At 44.5% G+C, this 24578-nt stretch overlaps 1 protein-coding gene and 2 long non-coding RNA genes across 3 annotated transcripts; all 3 read right to left on the bottom strand.

Annotated features, from left to right (window-relative positions):
* Positions 1–5856: 5856 nt before the first annotated feature.
* On the bottom strand, positions 5857–21691 carry LOC125070855 (fibroin heavy chain-like). Its single transcript, XM_047680849.1, has 22 exons — positions 21629–21691; positions 20985–21312; positions 15906–16226; positions 15561–15605; positions 15138–15422; positions 14530–14918; positions 14100–14391; positions 13809–13880; positions 13557–13595; positions 13221–13418; positions 12933–13154; positions 12720–12902; positions 11553–12143; positions 11336–11414; positions 10689–11191; positions 10296–10550; positions 9732–9869; positions 8931–9431; positions 8640–8792; positions 7776–8420; positions 7174–7556; positions 5857–7053 (listed from the first exon to the last, which is right to left on the bottom strand). The coding sequence occupies exons 1-22, from the start codon at positions 21668–21670 to the stop codon at positions 5932–5934; spliced, it is 6786 nt and encodes a 2261-aa protein (XP_047536805.1). The 5' UTR covers positions 21671–21691; the 3' UTR covers positions 5857–5931.
* LOC125070856 lies at positions 18424–18942 on the bottom strand. The gene is made up of 2 exons (XR_007119893.1): positions 18696–18942; positions 18424–18476 (listed from the first exon to the last, which is right to left on the bottom strand). It is a non-coding gene; the product is annotated as an uncharacterized LOC125070856 (long non-coding RNA).
* LOC125070857 lies at positions 19162–20354 on the bottom strand. The gene is made up of 2 exons (XR_007119894.1): positions 20136–20354; positions 19162–19340 (listed from the first exon to the last, which is right to left on the bottom strand). It is a non-coding gene; the product is annotated as an uncharacterized LOC125070857 (long non-coding RNA).
* Positions 21692–24578: the final 2887 nt, after the last annotated feature.

Below are 24578 nucleotides of genomic sequence, written 5' to 3'. Positions count from 1 at the left end.
GTTCTAAGTATGGGAAACCCCCAAAATTTATTTTTTATTTATATAATTTATTGTTCTAACTATGGATAGGTCTTCAAAAATGGTAGTGAGATTTCTAATATCATTTTTTCTAAACTGAATAGTTTACACGAGAGACACTTCCAAAACGGTAAAATGTGTGTCTCCGTAACTTCTAAAATAAGTGAATGATAAAACTAAAAAAAAATATATGATGTGCATTGCCATACAAATTTCCACCGAGAATTGGTTTGAACGAGATCTAGTAAGTAGTTTTTTTTAATACGTCTTTTTTTCACTTTTTATCTTAATTGTATTTGAATTAGTTACTTTTTTGCTTAAGCTTAGTGCATGCTGTGGTCTCCTATAATTGAAGGAGCTCACAACTTGTAACCTCTATATTGTTTAATTTTGAGAATATGTATTTAGTGTGTATCTTTTTTTGGCGTAAATTAAATTTTATTAAAAAAATAAATAAATCGGAAACCGCATTTTACCTTTCATTCAATCAAAAAAAATACATTCATAAACATAAGCCTTTTTACTTGCTGCTACGGAACCCTTCATGGGCGAGTCTGTCTCCCACTTAGTCGCTTTTTTATGTTTACAGTCTTGAAAAATCTAGAAAGAAGATTCGTTAAGTAAAAAACCAAGAACTCAAAACGGTTCCAACTCTTATGTGAAAACTTGTAAACTTTGAATCATATGTGAAATAAATTTATATATATTAAAATATAACGATATCATACATTTTCTTTGTACGATGTATCACTTACTTTTAAAGCCATTTGATGTGTTTAATTAAACATAAAACCAAGTTATTGAATGTGCATTATACCAAAAAGAACTCAATTTCTTTGATGACCGACTAAGACATTTGTAGATAAAGTCACTTTAAATCAAATCAAATGTATTTTACAATAAAGCATTTTTGAATCGTCAATATTTCAACTCTACCACCGTTTCGGAAAGCAGCGAGACGAAACGGCAAGAAACTCGCTTAGAAGCTATTTTCAAATCGACAGATTTACTTAGATTATGTTATTCGCAATTATTATTCAATAGAATCCCAGCCTAAATTGCCTTAAAATATTATTTTAATTAATAATAATATTTCTTAATTATTTTAATCATAATAAAGTATTTAAATTTGTTAAATGGTAAAGTGATTATATATTTCCGGTATCTTATTATATACGATGTAATGCGTATACCATTGCCCAAAAAAACTACCATTAAAAGTTTGGCTTTTATTTTTTGTATTAATAGTTTTTGTATCAGATTTTATTATCACCGCCGAGCACGAGATTATTTATAAACACAAATTAAGCACATGAAAATTCAGAGATGCTTGCCTAGGTTTGAAATCATCGGTCAAGATGTACGCGTTCTTACCACTGGGCCATCTCGGCTCTTCATATAACATAAAACTATAAAAATTACTAAAATAAACTTACAATAAAACATGTACAATGTCGATAGTTCATAATATTTCGGTTAGGTTCGGTTAGAGTTTTTATAATTTAACTAAAATTCACTTCGATGGATTGTAATCTATAAAAAAATAATGCGTTAAATTGTAAGCAGTATGTTACGGCTCGCAATCTTTCGACAGTTCACAATCTAGCGCGGTATTTACAATTTTACGGTGACATATATAAGTTAAAATACACCATGTATATTTCGTTATTTTCATTATAAGACTTCCCGTTGACGTAGCAACCACGAGTTAAAATCAAAAATCAATATATGCATAATAAATTCAATTTGTTTTGAGTTTTTTTTATTAATCGTACAACTTGAATTTATTTATTTAGTTTTGTTTTGTTTAAAGCTACATTTAAAAGTAAATAGAAACATATAATAGATTTAAGATATAACGCTACGTGCGTTTTATAGTCTACTTAACAAAATTTATAAATGACTGACTGACATAGAATCTAAAGCCTAATGCCGGCTGGTCTAACGGAATGACATTTTGCACAAAAAATCCTCATGGAACGTAACGGTAAGCACAAAGAAAGGATTTTTAAAAATAAATTTCCTAACGGAGTTAAATGTTTAAATAAGTATTGGAAATATAAAAATTGGTTTTGTTGAAAATTCATCACCTAAATGGATGATTTAGGATGTTTTTTTGTATGAAATTCATCATTCTTGAAAATATGAATATGGGAAAAGATATTAAGACATGTTTATGAAGGAATAACTGTTTCAACGGAATTTAGTGCATAAATCAACTAGATAGGTGAAATTAGGTATGAAATTTGGCGAAGAAAATATTCGATATTTTCTTCACCAAATGTATCTATTTATGAGGAAAAGAACATTGTTGCAGTGTATTTGAAAATTCATCCTTAAGAGGACTACAAGAGCTAAGTGCCCTTGAGAATCGCACGCACACATTTACAAAATCGACAAAAACGGCAAGCCCGTGTACTAAGGGTTAAGCGAGGTAACGAGATTACGCCCAAATATTCTAATAGATGGCGCCAAACCGAGCGACGTAAGATCAATTATATATCTCATAAAAAATAGATAGGACAACAGAATTATTTTTATTTCTTTCGATGTTAGTTAACAAATTATTATAAAATAAAACTGATTCAATTAAACCTACAATATTTTTGTTTATATTTTGTATACAATAAAATAGACAGTTAGTTTTAACCTTTTTTTTCTATAATTTATATTATTATACCACAATTAGTTTTTATACTAAATGTTGAAACATACCATTTTTTATCATTTTATAAAAGTTTAATGATCTATTTATATAATAAAATTGTAAGTGTTCGAAATCTATAGTGTAGTGACCGTGGGGTAACATATAGCGTAGTATTTGTTCGTTTTATTAATATTGGTTCATAAAGAAAAAATATATATTCAATTTAAAAAAAAAAATCTAAATATTTACTAGAAAAAAATGTTGTCAATTCGATTTGGTTGAATTATTGATGAATGAAAGGTTAATCATAATAGGTTTAATCATAAATCTCATAAAAATAGATAGGATATTAGAATTATTTGTATTGTTTTTGACTGTTATTCGAAAATGATTAAAAAATAAAACTGATTTAATTAAACTTAAAATATTTTTATTTATATTTGGTACTACAAAAAAAAAACATTTAGTGTTGGAATAAATATTACACCCACTTTCAGCTGAAAGTTGGCACACATATTTAATCTCTATGACAGTGCACGATTCATGAATTGCTGCTATATTCAATCCAATATGGCGGACGTTACAAAAAAATTTAAATTTATGAATTACGTACAAATGACACTTCTAAATATTCTAGTTCTCTGGTTCACAACAATTACATTTTTTTTGTTACGACTTTACTTTTTTTTATTATTATTAAAATTAGTTCATACATAACTTTAATTCTTATTATAAACAATCGATAAAATTAAACTCTTACGCAATATAAATAGCTTCCGTGTTATTGTTTTCGACTTTCTTTATTCTGTAAAAAATAAATATATGTTAGTAATTACATTTTTATTAATTATAAAATTATGTATTTAAAAAATATGTATCTTAATATGTCATAGTAGTTATAATGAAAAAAAAATGCTTCGAGTTCATGGGGATCGAATGTAGTCACTTGATTCCCATGAAAGTCAATTGATGTTTTCCTTCCTTTAACCAAATACTCTATCGTAATTATTAAGAATGGCTCGAAAAATCTGATTATATGCGAACTTATTGCACATTTTTCTAATAGATGTTTTCAATATTCATAATTTATAAAAAAAAAATATGTTTACTAATTAAATACTCTTACCTTTTAATATCGTTCATATGTATGTTCGGCGCTTGATTTATATAAACGTTTTTTAGTTTTCCTCACGCGTTTTACTTTATTTCCCATATTTACACAATTAAAATTTATAACAAATAATGTAATAAAAAAACAAATGCCTAATTACTACTACACTATTTTAACTTAATATATTTATTTACAAGAAAGAATAAAATTTATTATAAGAAAACATGAAACAATGAATTTACAATTAAAATTACAAAAAAATATATCGTAACGTAATGAATGATGCGGCGAAAAGATCGACACGTCTGTATAGCATCAGGCCTCGGCCGGCATTGTCTGTACACGGCGTTTACGCATACATGCGTACGCATTTTGTTCGAAAATAAGAATATCGGATTTAAAAAAAAATCTATTGATTTTACTAAAAAAGTGACACCCAGGTTAAATAGTATATTGCTTGTAGAATAATCTGACAAAAAACCAGAATTATGGAACGTATATAAGTATAGTTATTATTGATTAAAAGATCTTTTTAGAGGTAACTTTGTGATTTTTTTCTATCGTAGGTACCAAATTAATTACATCATGTTTTCAAAATAACAAATACTTAGCATGTATCCTGAAGATTATCATATATTTTTATCATTTGGTTTACTGCATTGGATCATATACTTTTTTGCATTATAAAACTTGCATTTAGCTCATGTAGTCCCATTAAGAGGATTACATTGAGTTGAAATAATGTACGGAAATTAGTCTATTGTAATTGGTGTATTATCAAAGCAGGTTACAATAAAAAACAATTAATATTTAAGAAATATCGAGCGGATTTTGTCTAATTTAACCTATAGACTTAGCTATCGGGTACATTGTGGTAATTCGATAATGTGATTTATTTTTTTACATATTAAATATTTAATAAGGATTTCTAACACAAAATAAATAAATATATAAATAAATAACACCCTGGCAAAGAAACGACTATTAATATTAAATGAGCTTGGTCGTCCAAGATGATTCAAGATTAATACTTATTGTAGATATATATATATCGACTCAAATTCATTCAACAGTTCTAAATTCAAATGTTATCATTAAAATGTATTACTAATTATGTTATTATTATAAGGATTTATTGATTACTGAGTAATAGATAATTTGATAATCAGTAGAAATTAATTATTATGGGCGGAATTGTGTGTAACACGTGTTGTTATATACTTAAAAACTAAATGGCTTAATTATAACATCTTAATAATTTGTAAATATTGTAAGTTGATTTTAGCAATAGTTACTGTTAACTTTATAATGAAAATAATGTCAAAAATAATTAAGAGTTGTCAAATTGTTAGTAATTCTGTTATGGCCGCCGCATGGCGCCAGGAGAACAACACTCAAGACCGCCTGCGCCGATCCAGCGCGGCTATAAGGGCATTCGGTCGAACAGCACCATAGACAAGACATATAGACTGATAATCGCGGTCCGCGGAACAGCGCGGATCGGAGCGGATCGGTCGTTCTGCTAATAAGTTAAGTGTGTTTTTTATGTCTTTGCTAAGTAAATATTAATCTGATTTGTTTCAAATTGTAATCATTATTTCTTCATAATTCTTATGTTATTAAAATATTTGTTTAGATAAATAAATAATAATTGTATATGCAAATTAAATAGTAAAATCAGATAATTGGTTTTGCTAATATAACATATGAGTGATGGTGAAAGACATAACGTCAGCAACCCTGACGTCATGTCCCTTAAAAACATTAGGAATGACTGCTCCGTCATATATAATATTAATATTATTATAAAATTAATACTCATTTAAGAAATGAGTATTTCTATTCGAATGAATATCAGTGATTATTTGAAAAGAAGAATGAAAAAACCGTTAACAAAATTAATAAATTTATAATTAGAGGTGTCATAACTAAAATATATTTGCAAGATTGACAAAAAATTACTATCAGTTTGATTAAATATTAAGTAAAGCTTTTATTTATCAGTATTTCTTGGCGTATATAGGAAACAGTTAAATAAGGAAACAGGTAATATAAGGAAACAGGTAAAATAAAATATATGTTTTAGAATGCTAGTATTTATTTCATTCGAAATTATAAAACGTATCAATATGAAAAGAAAAATTATGAATATTGATTAGCATGTGGGGCAAAGCTGACCCTTCCTGCCAATTCTGACAAAGTATTGACTGCGTCTGAGTTGACATGCTTGACGGACCCTGCCTCTTCCTTGGCCAAGTGAAACAGAAGAGCCTGACGCTGAAGATGATGATACTGATTTCGAACCAGCGCTAGGACCTGAACCTGATCCGTTATCGTTGGTGACAATCACTCCACCTTGTCCTGCGCCATAACCAGGTCCGTATCCAAGAGGACCGTAGTTTTGGCCTTGTGGACCAGAAGCGACTACAGCTGAGGCTGAAGCGGAAGCTGACGGACCCGATGAAGGTGATTCTTTGTTAATAACGACGACATTGGGGCCTTGTTTACCGTAAGGACCGTAGGGACCAGCACCAGGACCATAAACTGGGCCAGCATTTCCTCCATTAGGACCAGAAGGACCAGAAGGTGACGGACCGGATGAAGGCGATTCTTTGTTAATAACGACGACATTGGGGCCTTGATTACCGTATGGACCATAGGGACCAGCACCAGGGCCATTAACTGGGCCAGCATTTCCTCCATTAGGACCAGAAGGACCAGAAGGTGACGGACCAGATGAAGGTGATTCTTTGTTAATGACGACGACATTGGGGCCTTGATTACCGTAAGGACCATAGGGACCAGCACCAGGGCCATTAACTGGGCCAGCATTTCCTCCATTAGGACCAGAAGGACCAGAAGGTGACGGACCGGATGAAGGTGATTCTTTGTTAATAACGACAACATTGGGGCCTTGATTACCGTAAGGACCATAGGGACCAGCGCCAGGGCCATTAACTGGGCCAGCATTTCCTCCATTAGGACCAGAAGGACCAGAAGGTGACGGACCGGATGAAGGTGATTCTTTGTTAATGACGATGACATTGGGGCCTTGTTTACCGTAAGGACCATAAGGACCAGCGCCAGGGCCATTAACTGGGCCAGCATTTCCTCCATTAGGACCAGAAGGACCAGAAGGTGCCGGACCTGACGAGGGTGCTTTATTGTTAATGACGACGACATTGGGGCCTTGATTACCGTAAGGACCATAGGGACCAGCACCAGGGCCATTAGCTGGGCCAGCATTTCCTCCATTAGGACCAGAAGGACCAGAAGGTGACGGACCGGCTGAAGGTGATTCTTTGTTAATGACGACGACATTGGGGCCTTGATTACCATAAGGACCATAGGGACCAGCACCAGGGCCATTAACTGGGCCAGCATTTCCTCCGTTAGGACCAGAAGGTGACGGACCAGATGAAGGTGATTTGTTGTTAATGACGACGGCATTCGGGCCTTGTTTACCGTAAGGTCCGTAGGGACCAGCACCAGGGCCATAACCTGGGCCAGCATTTCCACCGTTAGGACCAGAAGCTGCAGCGCTTGCTGCGCTTGCGCTTGAAGAACCTGAACCAGATCCGTTTTCGTTGATGACAGTAATTCCTTGTCCTGCACCGTATCCAGGTCCGTATAAACCATTTCCAGGTCCGTAGGCACCAGCTGGTCCTGCACCTGCACTAGCGGCTGCTGCAGCACCTGCACCAGGACCATAACCTGGGCCAGCATTTCCTCCGTTAGGACCAGAAGCTGCAGCGCTTGCTGCGCTTGCGCTTGAAGAACCTGAACCAGATCCGTTGTCGTTGATGACAGTAACTCCTGGGCCTGCGCCGTAGCCAGGTCCGTATAAGCCATTTCCAAGTCCGTAGGCACCAGCTGATCCTGCACCTGCACTAGCGGCTGCTCCAGCACCTGCACCAGGGCCATAACCTGGTCCAGCATTTCCTCCATTAGGACCGGAACTAGCAGCGCTTGCTGCGCTTGAGGCGGCTGCGCTAGGACCTGAACCAGATCCGTTATCGTTGATGACAGTTACGCCACCTTGTCCTGCGCCATTACCAGGTCCGTTTCCAAGGGGACCGTTATTTTGGCCTTGTGGCCCAGAAGCGGCTGCAGCTGAGGCTGCAGCGGAAGCTGACGGACCAGATGAAGGTGATTTGTTGTTAATGATGACGGCATTCGGGCCTTGATTACCGTAAGGTCCGTAGGGACCAGCACTAGGGCCATTACCAGGACCAGCATTTCCTCTATTTGGACCAGAAGGACCAGAAGGTCCGGGACCAGATGAAGGTGATTTATTGTTAATGACGACGGCATTCGGGCCTTGTTTACCGTAAGGTCCGTAAGGACCAGCACCAGGGCCATAACCTGGGCCAGCATTTCCACCGTTAGGACCAGAAGCTGCAGCGCTTGCTGCGCTTGCGCTTGAAGAACCTGAACCAGATCCGTTTTCGTTGATGACAGTAATTCCTTGTCCTGCACCGTATCCAGGTCCGTATAAACCATTTCCAGGTCCGTAGGCACCAGCTGGTCCTGCACCTGCACTAGCGGCTGCTGCAGCACCTGCACCAGGACCATAACCTGGGCCAGCATTTCCTCCGTTAGGACCAGAAGCTGCAGCGCTTGCTGCGCTTGCGCTTGAAGAACCTGAACCAGATCCGTTGTCGTTGATGACAGTAACTCCTGGGCCTGCGCCGTAGCCAGGTCCGTATAAGCCATTTCCAAGTCCGTAGGCACCAGCTGATCCTGCACCTGCACTAGCGGCTGCTCCAGCACCTGCACCAGGGCCATAACCTGGGCCAGCATTTCCTCCATTAGGACCGGAACTAGCAGCGCTTGCTGCGCTTGAGGCGGCTGCGCTAGGACCTGAACCAGATCCGTTATCGTTGATGACAGTTACGCCACCTTGTCCTGCGCCATAACCAGGTCCGTTTCCAAGAGGACCGTTATTTTGGCCTTGTGGTCCAGAAGCGGCTGCAGCTGAGGCTGAAGCGGAAGCTGACGGACCAGATGAAGGTGATTTGTTGTTAATGATGACGGCATTCGGGCCTTGATTACCGTAAGGTCCGTAGAGACCAGCACTAGGGCCATTACCAGGACCAGCATTTCCTCTATTTGGACCAGAAGGACCAGAAGGTCCGGGACCAGACGAGGGTGCTTTATTGTTAATGATGACGGCATTCGGGCCTTGTTTACCGTAAGGTCCGTAGGGACCAGCACCAGGGCCATAACCTGGGCCAGCATTTCCTCCGTTAGGACCAGAAGCTGCAGCGCTTGCTGCGCTTGCGCTTGAAGAACCTGAACCAGATCCAATTTCGTTGATGACAGTAATTCCTTGTCCTGCACCGTATCCAGGTCCGTATAAACCATTTCCAGGTCCGTAGGCACCAGCTGGTCCTGCACTTGCACTAGCGGCTGCTGCAGCACCTGCACCAGGACCATAACCTGGGCCAGCATTTCCTCCGTTAGGACCAGAAGCTGCAGCGCTTGCTGCGCTTGCGCTTGAAGAACCTGAACCAGATCCGTTGTCGTTGATGACAGTAACTCCTGGGCCTGCGCCGTAGCCAGGTCCGTATAAGCCATTTCCAAGTCCGTAGGCACCAGCTGATCCTGCACCTGCACTAGCGGCTGCTCCAGCACCTGCACCAGGGCCATAACCTGGGCCAGCATTTCCTCCATTAGGACCGGAACTAGCAGCGCTTGCTGCGCTTGAGGCGGCTGCGCTAGGACCTGAACCAGATCCGTTATCGTTGATGACAGTTACGCCACCTTGTCCTGCGCCATAACCAGGTCCGTTTCCAAGAGGACCGTTATTTTGGCCTTGTGGTCCAGAAGCGGCTGCAGCTGAGGCTGAAGCGGAAGCTGACGGACCAGATGAAGGTGATTTGTTGTTAATGATGACGGCATTCGGGCCTTGATTACCGTAAGGTCCGTAGGGGCCAGTAACAGGGCCATTACCTGGGCCAGCATTTCCTCCATTTGGACCAGAAGGACCAGAAGGTCCGGGACCAGACGAAGGTGCTTTATTGTTAATGATGACGGCATTCGGGCCTTGTTTACCGTAAGGTCCGTAGGGACCAGCACCAGGGCCATAACCTGGGCCAGCATTTCCTCCGTTAGGACCAGAAGCTGCAGCGCTTGCTGCGCTTGCGCTTGAAGAACCTGAACCAGATCCAATTTCGTTGATGACAGTAATTCCTTGTCCTGCACCGTATCCAGGTCCGTATAAACCATTTCCAGGTCCGTAGGCACCAGCTGGTCCTGCACTTGCACTAGCGGCTGCTGCAGCACCTGCACCAGGACCATAACCTGGGCCAGCATTTCCTCCGTTAGGACCAGAAGCTGCAGCGCTTGCTGCGCTTGCGCTTGAAGAACCTGAACCAGATCCGTTGTCGGTGATGACAGTAACTCCTGGGCCTGCGCCGTAGCCAGGTCCGTATAAGCCATTTCCAAGTCCGTAGGCACCAGCTGATCCTGCACCTGCACTAGCGGCTGCTCCAGCACCTGCACCAGGGCCATAACCTGGGCCAGCATTTCCTCCATTAGGACCGGAACTAGCAGCGCTTGCTGCGCTTGAGGCGGCTGCGCTAGGACCTGAACCAGATCCGTTATCGTTGATGACAGTTACGCCACCTTGTCCTGCGCCATAACCAGGTCCGTTTCCAAGAGGACCGTTATTTTGGCCTTGTGGTCCAGAAGCGGCTGCAGCTGAGGCTGAAGCGGAAGCTGACGGACCAGATGAAGGTGATTTGTTGTTAATGATGACGGCATTCGGGCCTTGATTACCGTAAGGTCCGTAGGGGCCAGTAACAGGGCCATTACCAGGGCCAGCATTTCCTCCATTTGGACCAGAAGGACCAGAAGGTGCGGGACCAGACAAGGGTGCTTTATTGTTAATGATGACGGCATTCGGGCCTTGTTTACCGTAAGGTCCGTAGGGACCAGCACCAGGGCCATAACCTGGGCCAGCATTTCCTCCGTTAGGACCAGAAGCTGCAGCGCTTGCTGCGCTTGCGCTTGAAGAACCTGAACCAGATCCGTTGTCGTTGATTACAGTAACTCCTTGCCCTGCGCCGTAGCCAGGTCCGTATAAACCATTTCCAGGTCCGTAGGCACCAGCTGGTCCTGCACTTGCACTAGCGGCTGCTGCAGCACCTGCACCAGGACCATAACCTGGGCCAGCATTTCCCCCATTAGGACCAGAAGCTGCAGCGCTTGCTGCGCTTGCGCTTGAAGAACCTGAACCAGATCCGTTGTCGTTGATGACAGTAACTCCTGGGCCTGCGCCGTAGCCAGGTCCGTATAAGCCATTTCCAAGTCCGTAGGCACCAGCTGATCCTGCACCTGCACTAGCGGCTGCTCCAGCACCTGCACCAGGGCCATAACCTGGGCCAGCATTTCCTCCATTAGGACCAGAACTAGCAGCGCTTGCTGCGCTTGAGGCGGCTGCGCTAGGACCTGAACCAGATCCGTTATCGTTGATGACAGTTACGCCACCTTGTCCTGCGCCATAACCAGGTCCGTTTCCAAGTGGACCGTTATTTTGGCCTTGTGGTCCAGAAGCGGCTGCAGCTGAGGCTGAAGCGGAAGCTGACGGACCAGATGAAGGTGATTTGTTGTTAATGATGACGGCATTCGGGCCTTGATTACCGTAAGGTCCGTAGGGGCCAGTAACAGGGCCATTACCTGGGCCAGCATTTCCTCCATTTGGACCAGAAGGACCAGAAGGTGACGGACCAGATGAAGGTGCATTATTGTTAATTATGACGGCATTCGGGCCTTGATTACCGTAAGGTCCGTAGGGACCAGCACTAGGGCCATTACCAGGGCCAGCATTTCCTCCATTTGGACCAGAAGGACCAGAAGGTGCGGGACCAGACGAGGGTGCTTTATTGTTAATGATGACGGCATTCGGGCCTTGTTTACCGTAAGGTCCGTAGGGACCAGCACCAGGGCCATAACCTGGGCCAGCATTTCCTCCGTTAGGACCAGAAGCTGCAGCGCTTGCTGCGCTTGCGCTTGAAGAACCTGAACCAGATCCGTTGTCGTTGATTACAGTAACTCCTTGCCCTGCGCCGTAGCCAGGTCCGTATAAACCATTTCCAGGTCCGTAGGCACCAGCTGGTCCTGCACTTGCACTAGCGGCTGCTGCAGCACCTGCACCAGGACCATAACCTGGGCCAGCATTTCCTCCATTAGGACCAGAAGCTGCAGCGCTTGCTGCGCTTGCGCTTGAAGAACCTGAACCAGATCCGTTGTCGTTGATGACAGTAACTCCTGGGCCTGCGCCGTAGCCAGGTCCGTATAAGCCATTTCCAAGTCCGTAGGCACCAGCTGATCCTGCACCTGCACTAGCGGCTGCTCCAGCACCTGCACCAGGGCCATAACCTGGGCCAGCATTTCCTCCATTAGGACCGGAACTAGCAGCGCTTGCTGCGCTTGAGGCGGCTGCGCTAGGACCTGAACCAGATCCGTTATCGTTGATGACAGTTACGCCACCTTGTCCTGCGCCATAACCAGGTCCGTTTCCAAGAGGACCGTTATTTTGGCCTTGTGGTCCAGAAGCGGCTGCAGCTGAGGCTGAAGCGGAAGCTGACGGACCAGATGAAGGTGATTTGTTGTTAATGATGACGGCATTCGGGCCTTGATTACCGTAAGGTCCGTAGGGGCCAGTAACAGGGCCATTACCTGGGCCAGCATTTCCTCCATTTGGACCAGAAGGACCAGAAGGTGACGGACCAGATGAAGGTGCATTATTGTTAATGATGACGGCATTCGGGCCTTGATTACCGTAAGGTCCGTAGGGACCAGCACTAGGGCCATTACCAGGGCCAGCATTTCCTCCATTTGGACCAGAAGGACCAGAAGGTGCGGGACCAGACGAGGGTGCTTTATTGTTAATGATGACGGCATTCGGGCCTTGTTTACCATAAGGTCCGTAGGGACCAGCACCAGGGCCATAGCCTGGGCCAGCATTTCCTCCGTTAGGACCAGAAGCTGCAGCGCTTGCTGCGCTTGCGCTTGAAGAACCTGAACCAGATCCGTTGTCGTTGATTACAGTAACTCCTTGCCCTGCGCCGTAGCCAGGTCCGTATAAACCATTTCCAGGTCCGTAGGCACCAGCTGGTCCTGCACTTGAACTAGCGGCTGCTGCAGCACCTGCACCAGGACCATAACCTGGGCCAGCATTTCCTCCATTAGGACCAGAAGCTGCAGCGCTTGCTGCGCTTGCGCTTGAAGAACCTGAACCAGATCCGTTGTCGTTGATGACAGTAACTCCTGGGCCTGCGCCGTAGCCAGGTCCGTATAAGCCATTTCCAAGTCCGTAGGCACCAGCTGATCCTGCACCTGCACTAGCGGCTGCTCCAGCACCTGCACCAGGGCCATAACCTGGGCCAGCATTTCCTCCATTAGGACCGGAACTAGCAGCGCTTGCTGCGCTTGAGGCGGCTGCGCTAGGACCTGAACCAGATCCATTATCGTTGATGACAGTTACGCCACCTTGTCCTGCGCCATAACCGGGTCCGTTTCCAAGAGGACCGTTATTTTGGCCTTGTGGTCCAGAAACGGCTGCAGCTGAGGCTGAAGCGGAAGCTGACGGACCAGATGAAGGTGATTTGTTGTTAATGATGACGGCATTCGGGCCTTGATTACCGTAAGGTCCGTAGGGACCAGCACTAGGTCTATTACCAGGGCCAGCATTTCCTCTATTTGGACCAGAAGGACCAGAAGGTCCGCGACCAGACGAGGGTGCTTTATTGTTAATGATGACGGCATTCGGGCCTTGTTTACCGTAAGGTCCGTAGGGACCAGCACCAGGGCCATAACTTGGGCCAGCATTTCCTCCATTAGGACCGGAACTAGCAGCGCTTGCTGCGCTTGCGCTTGAAGAACCTGAACCAGATCCAATTTCGTTGATAACAGTAATTCCTTGTCCTGCACCGTATCCAGGTCCGTATAAACCATTTCCAGGTCCGTAGGCACCAGCTGGTCCTGCACTTGCACTAGCGGCTGCTGCAGCACCTGCATCAGGACCATAACCTGGGCCAGCATTTCCTCCGTTAGGACCAGAAGCTGCAGCGCTTGCTGCGCTTGCGCTTGAAGAACCTGAACCAGATCCGTTGTCGTTGATGACAGTAACTCCTGGGCCTGCGCCGTAGCCAGGTCCGTATAAGCCATTTCCAAGTCCGTAGGCACCAGCTGATCCTGCACCTGCACTAGCGGCTGCTCCAGCACCTGCACCAGGGCCATAACCTGGTCCAGCATTTCCTCCATTAGGACCGGAACTAGCAGCGCTTGCTGCGCTTGAGGCGGCTGCGCTAGGACCTGAACCAGATCCGTTATCGTTGATGACAGTTACGCCACCTTGTCCTGCGCCATAACCAGGTCCGTTTCCAAGAGGACCGTTATTTTGGCCTTGTGGTCCAGAAGCGGCTGCAGCTGAGGCTGAAGCGGAAGCTGACGGACCAGATGAAGGTGATTTGTTGTTAATGATGACGGCATTCGGGCCTTGATTACCGTAAGGTCCGTAGGGGCCAGTAACAGGGCCATTACCTGGGCCAGCATTTCCTCCATTTGGACCAGAAGGACCAGAAGGTGACGGACCAGATGAAGGTGCATTATTGTTAATTATGACGGCATTCGGGCCTTGATTACCGTAAGGTCCGTAGGGACCAGCACTAGGGCCATTACCAGGGCCAGCATTTCCTCCATTTGGACCAGAAGGACCAGAAGGTGCGGGACCAGACGAGGGTGCTTTATTGTTAATGATGACGGCATTCGGGCCTTGTTTACCGTAAGGTCCGTAGGGACCAGCACCAGGGCCATAACCTGGGCCAGCATTTCCTCCGTTAGGACCAGAAGCTGCAGCGCTTGCTGCGCTTGCGCTTGAAGAACCTGAACCAGATCCGTTGTCGTTGATTACAGTAACTCCTTGCCCTGCGCCGTAGCCAGGTCCGTATAAACCATTTCCAGGTCCGTAGGCACCAGCTGGTCCTGCACTTGCACTAGCGGCTGCTGCAGCACCTGCACCAGGACCATAACCTGGGCCAGCATTTCCTCCATTAGGACCAGAAGCTGCAGCGCTTGCTGCGCTTGCGCTTGAAGAACCTGAACCAGATCCGTTGTCGTTGATGACAGTAACTCCTGGGCCTGCGCCGTAGCCAGGTCCGTATAAGCCATTTCCAAGTCCGTAGGCACCAGCTGATCCTGCACCTGCACTAGCGGCTGCTCCAGCACCTGCACCAGGGCCATAACCTGGGCCAGCATTTCCTCCATTAGGGCCGGAACTAGCAGCGCTTGCTGCGCTTGAGGCGGCTGCGCTAGGACCTGAACCAGATCCGTTATCGTTGATGACAGTTACGCCACCTTGTCCTGCGCCATAACCAGGTCCGTTTCCAAGAGGACCGTTATTTTGGCCTTGTGGTCCAGAAGCGGCTGCAGCTGAGGCTGAAGCGGAAGCTGACGGACCAGATGAAGGTGATTTGTTGTTAATGATGACGGCATTCGGGCCTTGATTACCGTAAGGTCCGTAGGGGCCAGTAACAGGGCCATTACCTGGGCCAGCATTTCCTCCATTTGGACCAGAAGGACCAGAAGGTGACGGACCAGATGAAGGTGCATTATTGTTAATGATGACGGCATTCGGGCCTTGATTACCGTAAGGTCCGTAGGGACCAGCACTAGGTCCATTACCAGGGCCAGCATTTCCTCTATTTGGACCAGAAGGACCAGAAGGTCCGGGACCAGACGAGGGTGCTTTATTGTTAATGATGACGGCATTCGGGCCTTGTTTACCGTAAGGTCCGTAGGGACCAGCACCAGGGCCATAACCTGGGCCAGCATTTCCTCCATTAGGACCGGAACTAGCAGCGCTTGCTGCGCTTGATGCGCTTGCGCTAGGACCTGAACCAGAGCCGTTATCGTTGATGACAGTTATTCCGCCTTGTCCTGCGCCGTTACCAGGTCCGTTTCCAAGAGGACCGTTATTTTGGCCTTGTGGTCCAGAAGCGGCTGCAGCTGAGGCTGAAGCGGAAGCTGACGGACCAGATGAAGGTGATTTGTTGTTAATGATGACGGCATTCGGGCCTTGATTACCGTAAGGTCCGTAGGGGCCAGTAACAGGGCCATTACCTGGGCCAGCATTTCCTCCATTTGGACCAGAAGGACCAGAAGGTGACGGACCAGATGAAGGTGCATTATTGTTAATGATGACGGCATTCGGGCCTTGATTACCGTAAGGTCCGTAGGGACCAGCACTAGGTCCATTACCAGGGCCAGCATTTCCTCTATTTGGACCAGAAGGACCAGAAGGTCCGGGACCAGACGAGGGTGCTTTATTGTTAATGATGACGGCATTCGGGCCTTGTTTACCGTAAGGTCCGTAGGGACCAGCACCAGGGCCATAACCTGGGCCAGCATTTCCTCCATTAGGACCGGAACTAGCAGCGCTTGCTGCGCTTGATGCGCTTGCGCTAGGACCTGAACCAGAGCCGTTATCGTTGATGACAGTTATTCCGCCTTGTCCTGCGCCGTTACCAGGTCCGTTTCCAAGAGGACCGTTATTTTGGCCTTGTGGTCCAGAAGCGGCTGCAGCTGAGGCTGAAGCGGAAGCTGACGGACCAGATGAAGGTGATTTGTTGTTAATGATGACGGCATTCGGGCCTTGATTACCGTAAGGTCCGTAGGGGCCAGTAACAGGGCCATTACCTAAGCCAGCATTTCCTCCATTTGGACCAGAAGGACCAGAAGGTGACGGACCAGATGAAGGTGCATTATTGTTAATGATGACGGCATTCGGGCCTTGATTACCGTAAGGTCCGTAGGGACCAGCACTAGGTCCATTACCAGGGCCAGCATTTCCTCTATTTGGACCAGAAGGACCAGAAGGTCCGGGACCAGACGAGGGTGCTTTATTGTTAATGATGACGGCATTCGGGCCTTGTTTACCGTAAGGTCCGTAGGGACCAGCACCAGGGCCATAACCTGGGCCAGCATTTCCTCCGTTAGGACCGGAACTAGCAGCGCTTGCTGCGCTTGATGCGCTTGCGCTAGGACCTGAACCAGAGCCGTTATCGTTGATGACAGTTATTCCGCCTTGTCCTGCGCCGTTACCAGGTCCGTTTCCAAGAGGACCGTTATTTTGGCCTTGTGGTCCAGAAGCGGCTGCAGCTGAGGCTGAAGCGGAAGCTGACGGACCAGATGAAGGTGATTTGTTGTTAATGATGACGGCATTCGGGCCTTGATTACCGTAAGGTCCGTAGGGGCCAGTAACAGGGCCATTACCTGGGCCAGCATTTCCTCCATTTGGACCAGAAGGACCAGAAGGTGACGGACCAGATGAAGGTGCATTATTGTTAATGATGACGGCATTCGGGCCTTGATTACCGTAAGGTCCGTAGGGACCAGCACTAGGGCCATTACCAGGGCCAGCATTTCCTCTATTTGGACCGGAAGGACCAGAAGGTGCGGGACCAGACGAGGGTGCTTTATTGTTAATAATGACGGCATTCGGGCCTTGTTTACCATAAGGTCCGTAGGGACCAGCACCAGGGCCATAGCCTGGGCCAGCATTTCCTCCGTTAGGACCAGAAGCTGCAGCGCTTGCTGCGCTTGCGCTTGAAGAACCTGAACCAGATCCGTTGTCGTTGATTACAGTAACTCCTTGCCCTGCGCCGTAGCCAGGTCCGTATAAACCATTTCCAGGTCCGTAGGCACCAGCTGGTCCTGCACTTGCACTAGCGGCTGCTGCAGCACCTGCACCAGGACCATAACCTGGGCCAGCATTTCCTCCATTAGGACCAGAAGCTGCAGCGCTTGCTGCGCTTGCGCTTGAAGAACCTGAACCAGATCCGTTGTCGTTGATGACAGTAACTCCTGGGCCTGCGCCGTAGCCAGGTCCGTATAAGCCATTTCCAAGTCCGTAGGCACCAGCTGATCCTGCACCTGCACTAGCGGCTGCTCCAGCACCAGCACCAGGGCCATAACCTGGGCCAGCATTTCCTCCATTAGGACCGGAACTAGCAGCGCTTGCTGCGCTTGAGGCGGCTGCGCTAGGACCTGAACCAGATCCGTTATCGTTGATGACAGTTACGCCACCTTGTCCTGCGCCATTACCAGGTCCGTTTCCAAGAGGACCGTTATTTTGGCCTTGTGGCCCAGAAGCGGCTGCAGCTGAGGCTGCAGCGGAAGCTGATGGACCAGATGAAGGTGATTTGTTGTTAATGATGACGGCATTCGGGCCTTGATTACCGTAAGGTCCGTAGGGACCAGCACTAGGGCCATTACCAGGGCCAGCATTTCCTCTATTTGGACCAGAAGGACCAGAAGGTGCGGGACCAGACGAGGGTGCTTTATTGTTAATGATGACGGCATTCGGGCCTTGTTTACCATAAGGTCCGTAGGGACCAGCACCAGGGCCATAGCCTGGGCCAGCATTTCCTCCGTTAGGACCAGAAGCTGCAGCGCTTGCTGCGCTTGCGCTTGAAGAACCTGAACCAGATCCGTTGTCGTTGATTACAGTAACTCCTTGCCCTGCGCCGTAGCCAGGTCCGTATAAACCATTTCCAGGTCCGTAGGCACCAGCTGGTCCTGCACTTGCACTAGCGGCTGCTGCAGCACCTGCACTAGGACCATAACCTGGGCCAGCATATCCTCCATTAGGACCAGAAGCTGCAGCGCTTGCTGCGCTTGCGCTTGAAGAACCTGAACCAGATCCGTTGTCGTTGATGACAGTAACTCCTGGGCCTGCGCCGTAGCCAGGTCCGTATAAGCCATTTCCAAGTCCGTAGGCACCAGCTGATCCTGCACCTGCACTAGCGGCTGCTCCAGCACCTGCACCAGGGCCATAACCTGGGCCAGCATTTCCTCCATTAGGACCGGAACTAGCAGCGCTTGCTGCGCTTGAGGCGGCTGCGCTAGGACCTGAACCAGATCCGTTATCGTTGATGACAGTTACGCCACCTTGTCCTGCGCCATTACCAGGTCCGTTTCCAAGAGGACCGTTATTTTGGCCTTGTGGCCCAGAAGCGGCTGCAGCTGAGGCTGCAGCGGAAGCTGATGGACCAGATGAAGGTGATTTGTTGTTAATGATGACGGCATTCGGGCCTTGATTACCGTAAGGTCCGTAGGGACCAGCACTAGGGCCATTACCAGGGCCAGCATTTCCTCTATTTGGACCAGAAGGACCAGAAGGTGCGGGACCAGACGAGGGTGCTTTATTGTTAATGATGACGGCATTCGGGCCTTGTTTACCATAAGGTCCGTAGGGACCAGCACCAGGGCCATAGCCTGGGCCAGCATTTCCTCCGTTAGGACCAGAAGCTGCAGCGCTTGCTGCGCTTGCGCTTGAAGAACCTGAACCAGATCCGTTGTCGTTGATTACAGTAACTCCTTGCCCTGCGCCGTAGCCAGGTCCGTATAAACCATTTCCAGGTCCGTAGGCACCAGCTGGTCCTGCACTTGCACTAGCGGCTGCTGCAGCACCTGCACTAGGACCATAACCTGGGCCAGCATATCCTCCATTAGGACCAGAAGCTGCAGCGCTTGCTGCGCTTGCGCTTGAAGAACCTGAACCAGATCCGTTGTCGTTGATGACAGTAACTCCTGGGCCTGCGCCGTAGCCAGGTCCGTATAAGCCATTTCCAAGTCCGTAGGCACCAGCTGATCCTGCACCTGCACTAGCGGCTGCTCCAGCACCTGCACCAGGGCCATAACCTGGGCCAGCATTTCCTCCATTAGGACCGGAACTAGCAGCGCTTGCTGCGCTTGAGGCGGCTGCGCTAGGACCTGAACCAGATCTGTTATCGTTGATGACAGTTACGCCACCTTGTCCTGCGCCATAACCAGGTCCGTTTCCAAGAGGACCGTTATTTTGGCCTTGTGGTCCAGAAGCGGCTGCAGCTGAGGCTGAAGCGGAAGCTGACGGACCAGATGAAGGTGATTTGTTGTTAATGATGACGGCATTCGGGCCTTGATTACCGTAAGGTCCGTAGGGGCCAGTAACAGGGCCATTACCTGGGCCAGCATTTCCTCCATTAGGACCAGAAGGACCAGAAGGTGACGGACCAGATGAAGGTGCATTATTGTTAATGATGACGGCATTCGGGCCTTGATTACCGTAAGGTCCGTAGGGACCAGCACTAGGTCCATTACCAGGGCCAGCATTTCCTCTATTTGGACCAGAAGGACCAGAAGGTCCGGGACCAGACGAGGGTGCTTTATTGTTAATGATGACGGCATTCGGGCCTTGTTTACCGTAAGGTCCGTAGGGACCAGCACCAGGGCCATAACTTGGGCCAGCATTTCCTCCGTTAGGACCGGAACTAGCAGCGCTTGCTGCGCTTGATGCGCTTGCGCTAGGACCTGAACCAGAGCCGTTATCGTTGATGACAGTTATTCCGCCTTGTCCTGCGCCGTTACCAGGTCCGTTTCCAAGAGGACCGTTATTTTGGCCTTGTGGTCCAGAAGCGGCTGCAGCTGAGGCTGAAGCGGAAGCTGACGGACCAGATGAAGGTGATTTGTTGTTAATGATGACGGCATTCGGGCCTTGATTACCGTAAGGTCCGTAGGGGCCAGTAACAGGGCCATTACCTGGGCCAGCATTTCCTCCATTTGGACCAGAAGGACCAGAAGGTGACGGACCAGATGAAGGTGCATTATTGTTAATGATGACGGCATTCGGACCTTGATTACCGTAAGGTCCGTAGGGACCAGCACTAGGTCCATTACCAGGGCCAGCATTTCCTCTATTTGGACCAGAAGGACCAGAAGGTCCGGGACCAGACGAGGGTGCTTTATTGTTAATGATGACGGCATTCGGGCCTTGTTTACCGTAAGGTCCGTAGGGACCAGCACCAGGGCCATAACTTGGGCCAGCATTTCCTCCGTTAGGACCGGAACTAGCAGCGCTTGCTGCGCTTGATGCGCTTGCGCTAGGACCTGAACCAGATCCGTTATCGTTTATGACAGTTACTCCGCCTTGTCCTGCGCCGTTACCAGGTCCGTACCCAAGAGGACCGTAATTCTGGCCTTGTGGACCAGAAGCGGCTGCAGCTGAGGCTGAAGCGGAAGCTGACGGACCAGATGAAGGTGATTTATTGTTAATGACTACGGCATTTGGGCCTTGTATACCGTAAGGACCTTTGGTACCAGGGAACCCTGATCCTCCAGTTCTTCCAGTTGAGCCAACACCTGAAGAGCTAGAAGCGCTTGATGCTGCTGCACCTGAAGTTGCCGAAGCTTTGTTATGACTCGACACTCCGGGCACTTTATGGATACTGACATCTTCTTCGTATATTCTTTTGTGTCCAAAAGCGTCAGTCTTTATAACGATGGTTTTTACATTGACATCGTCACCGACTATATCGCCGCCTGTGTCTCCGGCTTGATCAAATTCTTTTCGTATTGTCGATCGTTCGATTACATTTCCAGTTTGATCCACATCAAATTCATCACTTGTTGTTAAATTTGTTTCTTGATATGCATTTCCATCTGATAGAATACTTATCAACTCATCGTCGAAAGTATCAGCAGACACGTACTGAAAATTATTTATTTTTATTATTTATTTTTACCGAACATATATATGCCAACTCATTCATTAACATTTGTTATATTTATCCAGTGTTTGTATGCATTTAATACATTTTTCAGTTGAGATAAAATCAATACCAATTATATTTTGAAAACATTTTAGTTTTATAATATTCATTAAGTGAACATAATTATTATATACATTTTTTATACATTTATAAAAAAATGTTTAAGCATGTTGGTGCACGAAAATAAAATATTCAAAATATAATGAAATTGGAAATTAACCAAACAGAAATATAAAATTATTTAAAACAGCTTACCTGAAGTGCTATGCACAAGATCACGAAGGTTGGTCCTCTCATTTTGTTCTGAGAGTTGGAACCGAACTGATGCTGATTCCCAATTTTAGTCCCCTTTTATACTGAAATTTTCTATACGACTTGACGTACAAGTCTAAGTAAATTTCATTTCAGAACTTGTTAAAATATTGACTTTTTTACAAATCAAACAAACTATAATCATTGTGACAAAGCCTAGGTTACCTTGCGAGTCGAAACAATAGACATTAATTGAATCTTGATTAAGACATTGTAATTTTGCAGAATTCTACAAAATATTTAAATTAAATACACGTAAGTCTGCCTTACGCTTGTTTCATTAACACGGTATAAAAAAATATGCAATAGTTGCTATATACATCGATCTGGTTTTGTTCTAATTTTACTAGAGTTATGTAGAAAAGGAGAAATAGCTCTTAGATATAAACAAGTCAAGTATTCAGAAGAAAATGTTATAGATTATACACTTAGTCGGGTAAAATTGGGAATGGAAGTATATGTAAAAAATTCGTTTGCAAGAATGCTAGTATAATTAGTATATAAAAAATCCCTATTACTATAACTTTTTGATTACAAAAGAAATTCATTCATATAATTAATGACCAGAGCAAGCTTTATTGACATTTTCAAAAAATTAATCTTCGACAATTAAACAAAAAAAAAAACAAACTGTCAATCAAAATATGTAAGCGTTGAAATTTAGTCTATATTTTGATGATTTTACACATTATGTTTGAAATAATCCAAATATATAATATTAATTTTGCAAAGTCTAACTTTGTAAACCACTAGTCAGTTGAGATAAATGTACAAAAAAATATTACTAGTCTTTAATCCAATCCGGCTAAACAAGGAAACATTAAAATATCCAAAAAATGTAACATAAATATCAAATCAAATTCCTTTATCAATATAGAAGCATTACACGTATTTATTAATGGTAAAATTAAAAGAAAATACCCTTACCAGAGAAAAAGCTGCGAAAGAAACTCAACGATGTTTTTTCTTTTTAATATTGTCCCTTTTTGATTGTTTACAAGAACAGCCAGGAGGCGATCGTTTTATTCCTACGGTGTGTTATCAACCATGAACACATTAATTGTATAATAACCTTTTGCACACAAGCGTTCTAAAATATATTTTTTGTTTGACAACAGAAGCATTTGAACGCTTTCTGGGAACCTATTGTAAAACTTTACACGACAAAAGAGTTACTGACTCAATGCAGTCGAGTAACAGGAGTAATAAGGTTATGTTTATTCCTTGTTAACATTACGATATATTTTTCCATTCATACATAACATTACAAAATATATATTGAGAAGCAACAGTCAAGATTTTGCTTTCTTTAAACGAAAGCCCTAAATCATTATTTAGCTTATAAATAGCAATATAGCAAGTTTTCTGCAGCATCAATATCGTATGAATAGTGGTTTACTCTAAAGTAGTAATAGTAATCACGAAATCTCAGAAACTATAACACCTACGAACTGAAAATTTGGCAGATAGGTTTCCTTATAGGGCGTAGATACCCGCTAAGAACGGATTATACGAAACTCCACCCATCATACAATGAGGGTTGGAAGTTTGTCTTTGACTAATTTCGCGCGATTAAGGCCGTTAAAGTTCAGCTAGTACATTATAATATAAAAATAATCGAAATATAAGCGTCAACATCCCTAAATAGTCATATATATATAGTTGTATCGTATATATAATTTTTTAACCGCAAATGCCGGTGAACTTGGTATACTCGCTTATCCGCTTATAAGTATACAAGTTTACTTCAGACTAATCTTATTCTTGCTTAGAATTATTTACACATTTATTACCAAAAATATACATACACTTTTTTATGTACTGGGCGCTGCACCATTTTGTATGTCAAGATTTTCCTCTAAATTCTAAACGATTTAATCAAATATCGTTAAATATTTATAAGCGTTATCATATAAAAAGAACAGCTACGGAAGTATATTCACTAACAATTTCTAGAATTTCTATGCAGATACCAAATACTTATTGTTTTATTCAATCTAAACCGGATTTAAACCCAGGTCATGGGGTCTGCTTATTGTAAACTAACGTTACGGAATTTTTGTAGTCCAATACAAATTCAATTCTCAACAAGCCTTTAATCCTTATAATAATTTACTTTAAAAATATATTTTTTTCTATTAATACGCAGTTTTTAAAATATATTAAAGATCACGTCAATGATGATAACTTATCTTTCCTAAATATTCATATTCTTATTCTAAACATATTTTACATTCAGTGAGAAAATACTATCTGAGTGTAGTAACGAAACTTCAATAGATACATTTACACGGTCTAAAGTCATTGTTTAAAAAAGCTTCAGAATAGTCTTTAATTTACTATGAAATCATGGCAATGCAGTTTATTTAATTATTATAGATATAGTTGAGCAGTAACCTCTGCTTATTTTAGCTATATAAGTAATACTTATTCTTATACAAGACCGAAAAGATTTCAAGGATAGGACCGAAATCTGGACGGATAATCTCAATATATTTGAAATGACCCGACCCGGGATTTCAATCCAGGATTTCGAAATCTGCCATCTGCTATGTAAATTAGATGCGATGTAATTAACTCATATACTAAAAATTATACCGACTGTACGTTATGACATATTTCATATTGTCGGGTGTACAAAAACAAATAATATATAATAGATATAATTTTCAATAAAAGATACATCTGTACAAACACGTAATATTAAGATGTCTTTTAAATAATTTTATTTGAATATTATTTTACGTCGTTAAAAACAAACTTCTGTATAATTTTAATATAATTACAGCTATTGTTCCTTACTATTTACTCTGTGTGATCGTGTACATATGTATGTTTTGAATTCTTTGCGTATATAAACTAAACATCATTAATAAAATGATTTTTTAACTTT

The sequence above is a fragment of the Vanessa atalanta genome, chromosome 18 (genome assembly GCF_905147765.1).
Source record: "Vanessa atalanta chromosome 18, ilVanAtal1.2, whole genome shotgun sequence".
Taxonomy (NCBI): Eukaryota; Metazoa; Arthropoda; class Insecta; order Lepidoptera; family Nymphalidae; genus Vanessa; species Vanessa atalanta.
Note: the sequence above shows the minus strand (reverse complement) of the source record. Positions and strands in the feature narration are given on the sequence as shown.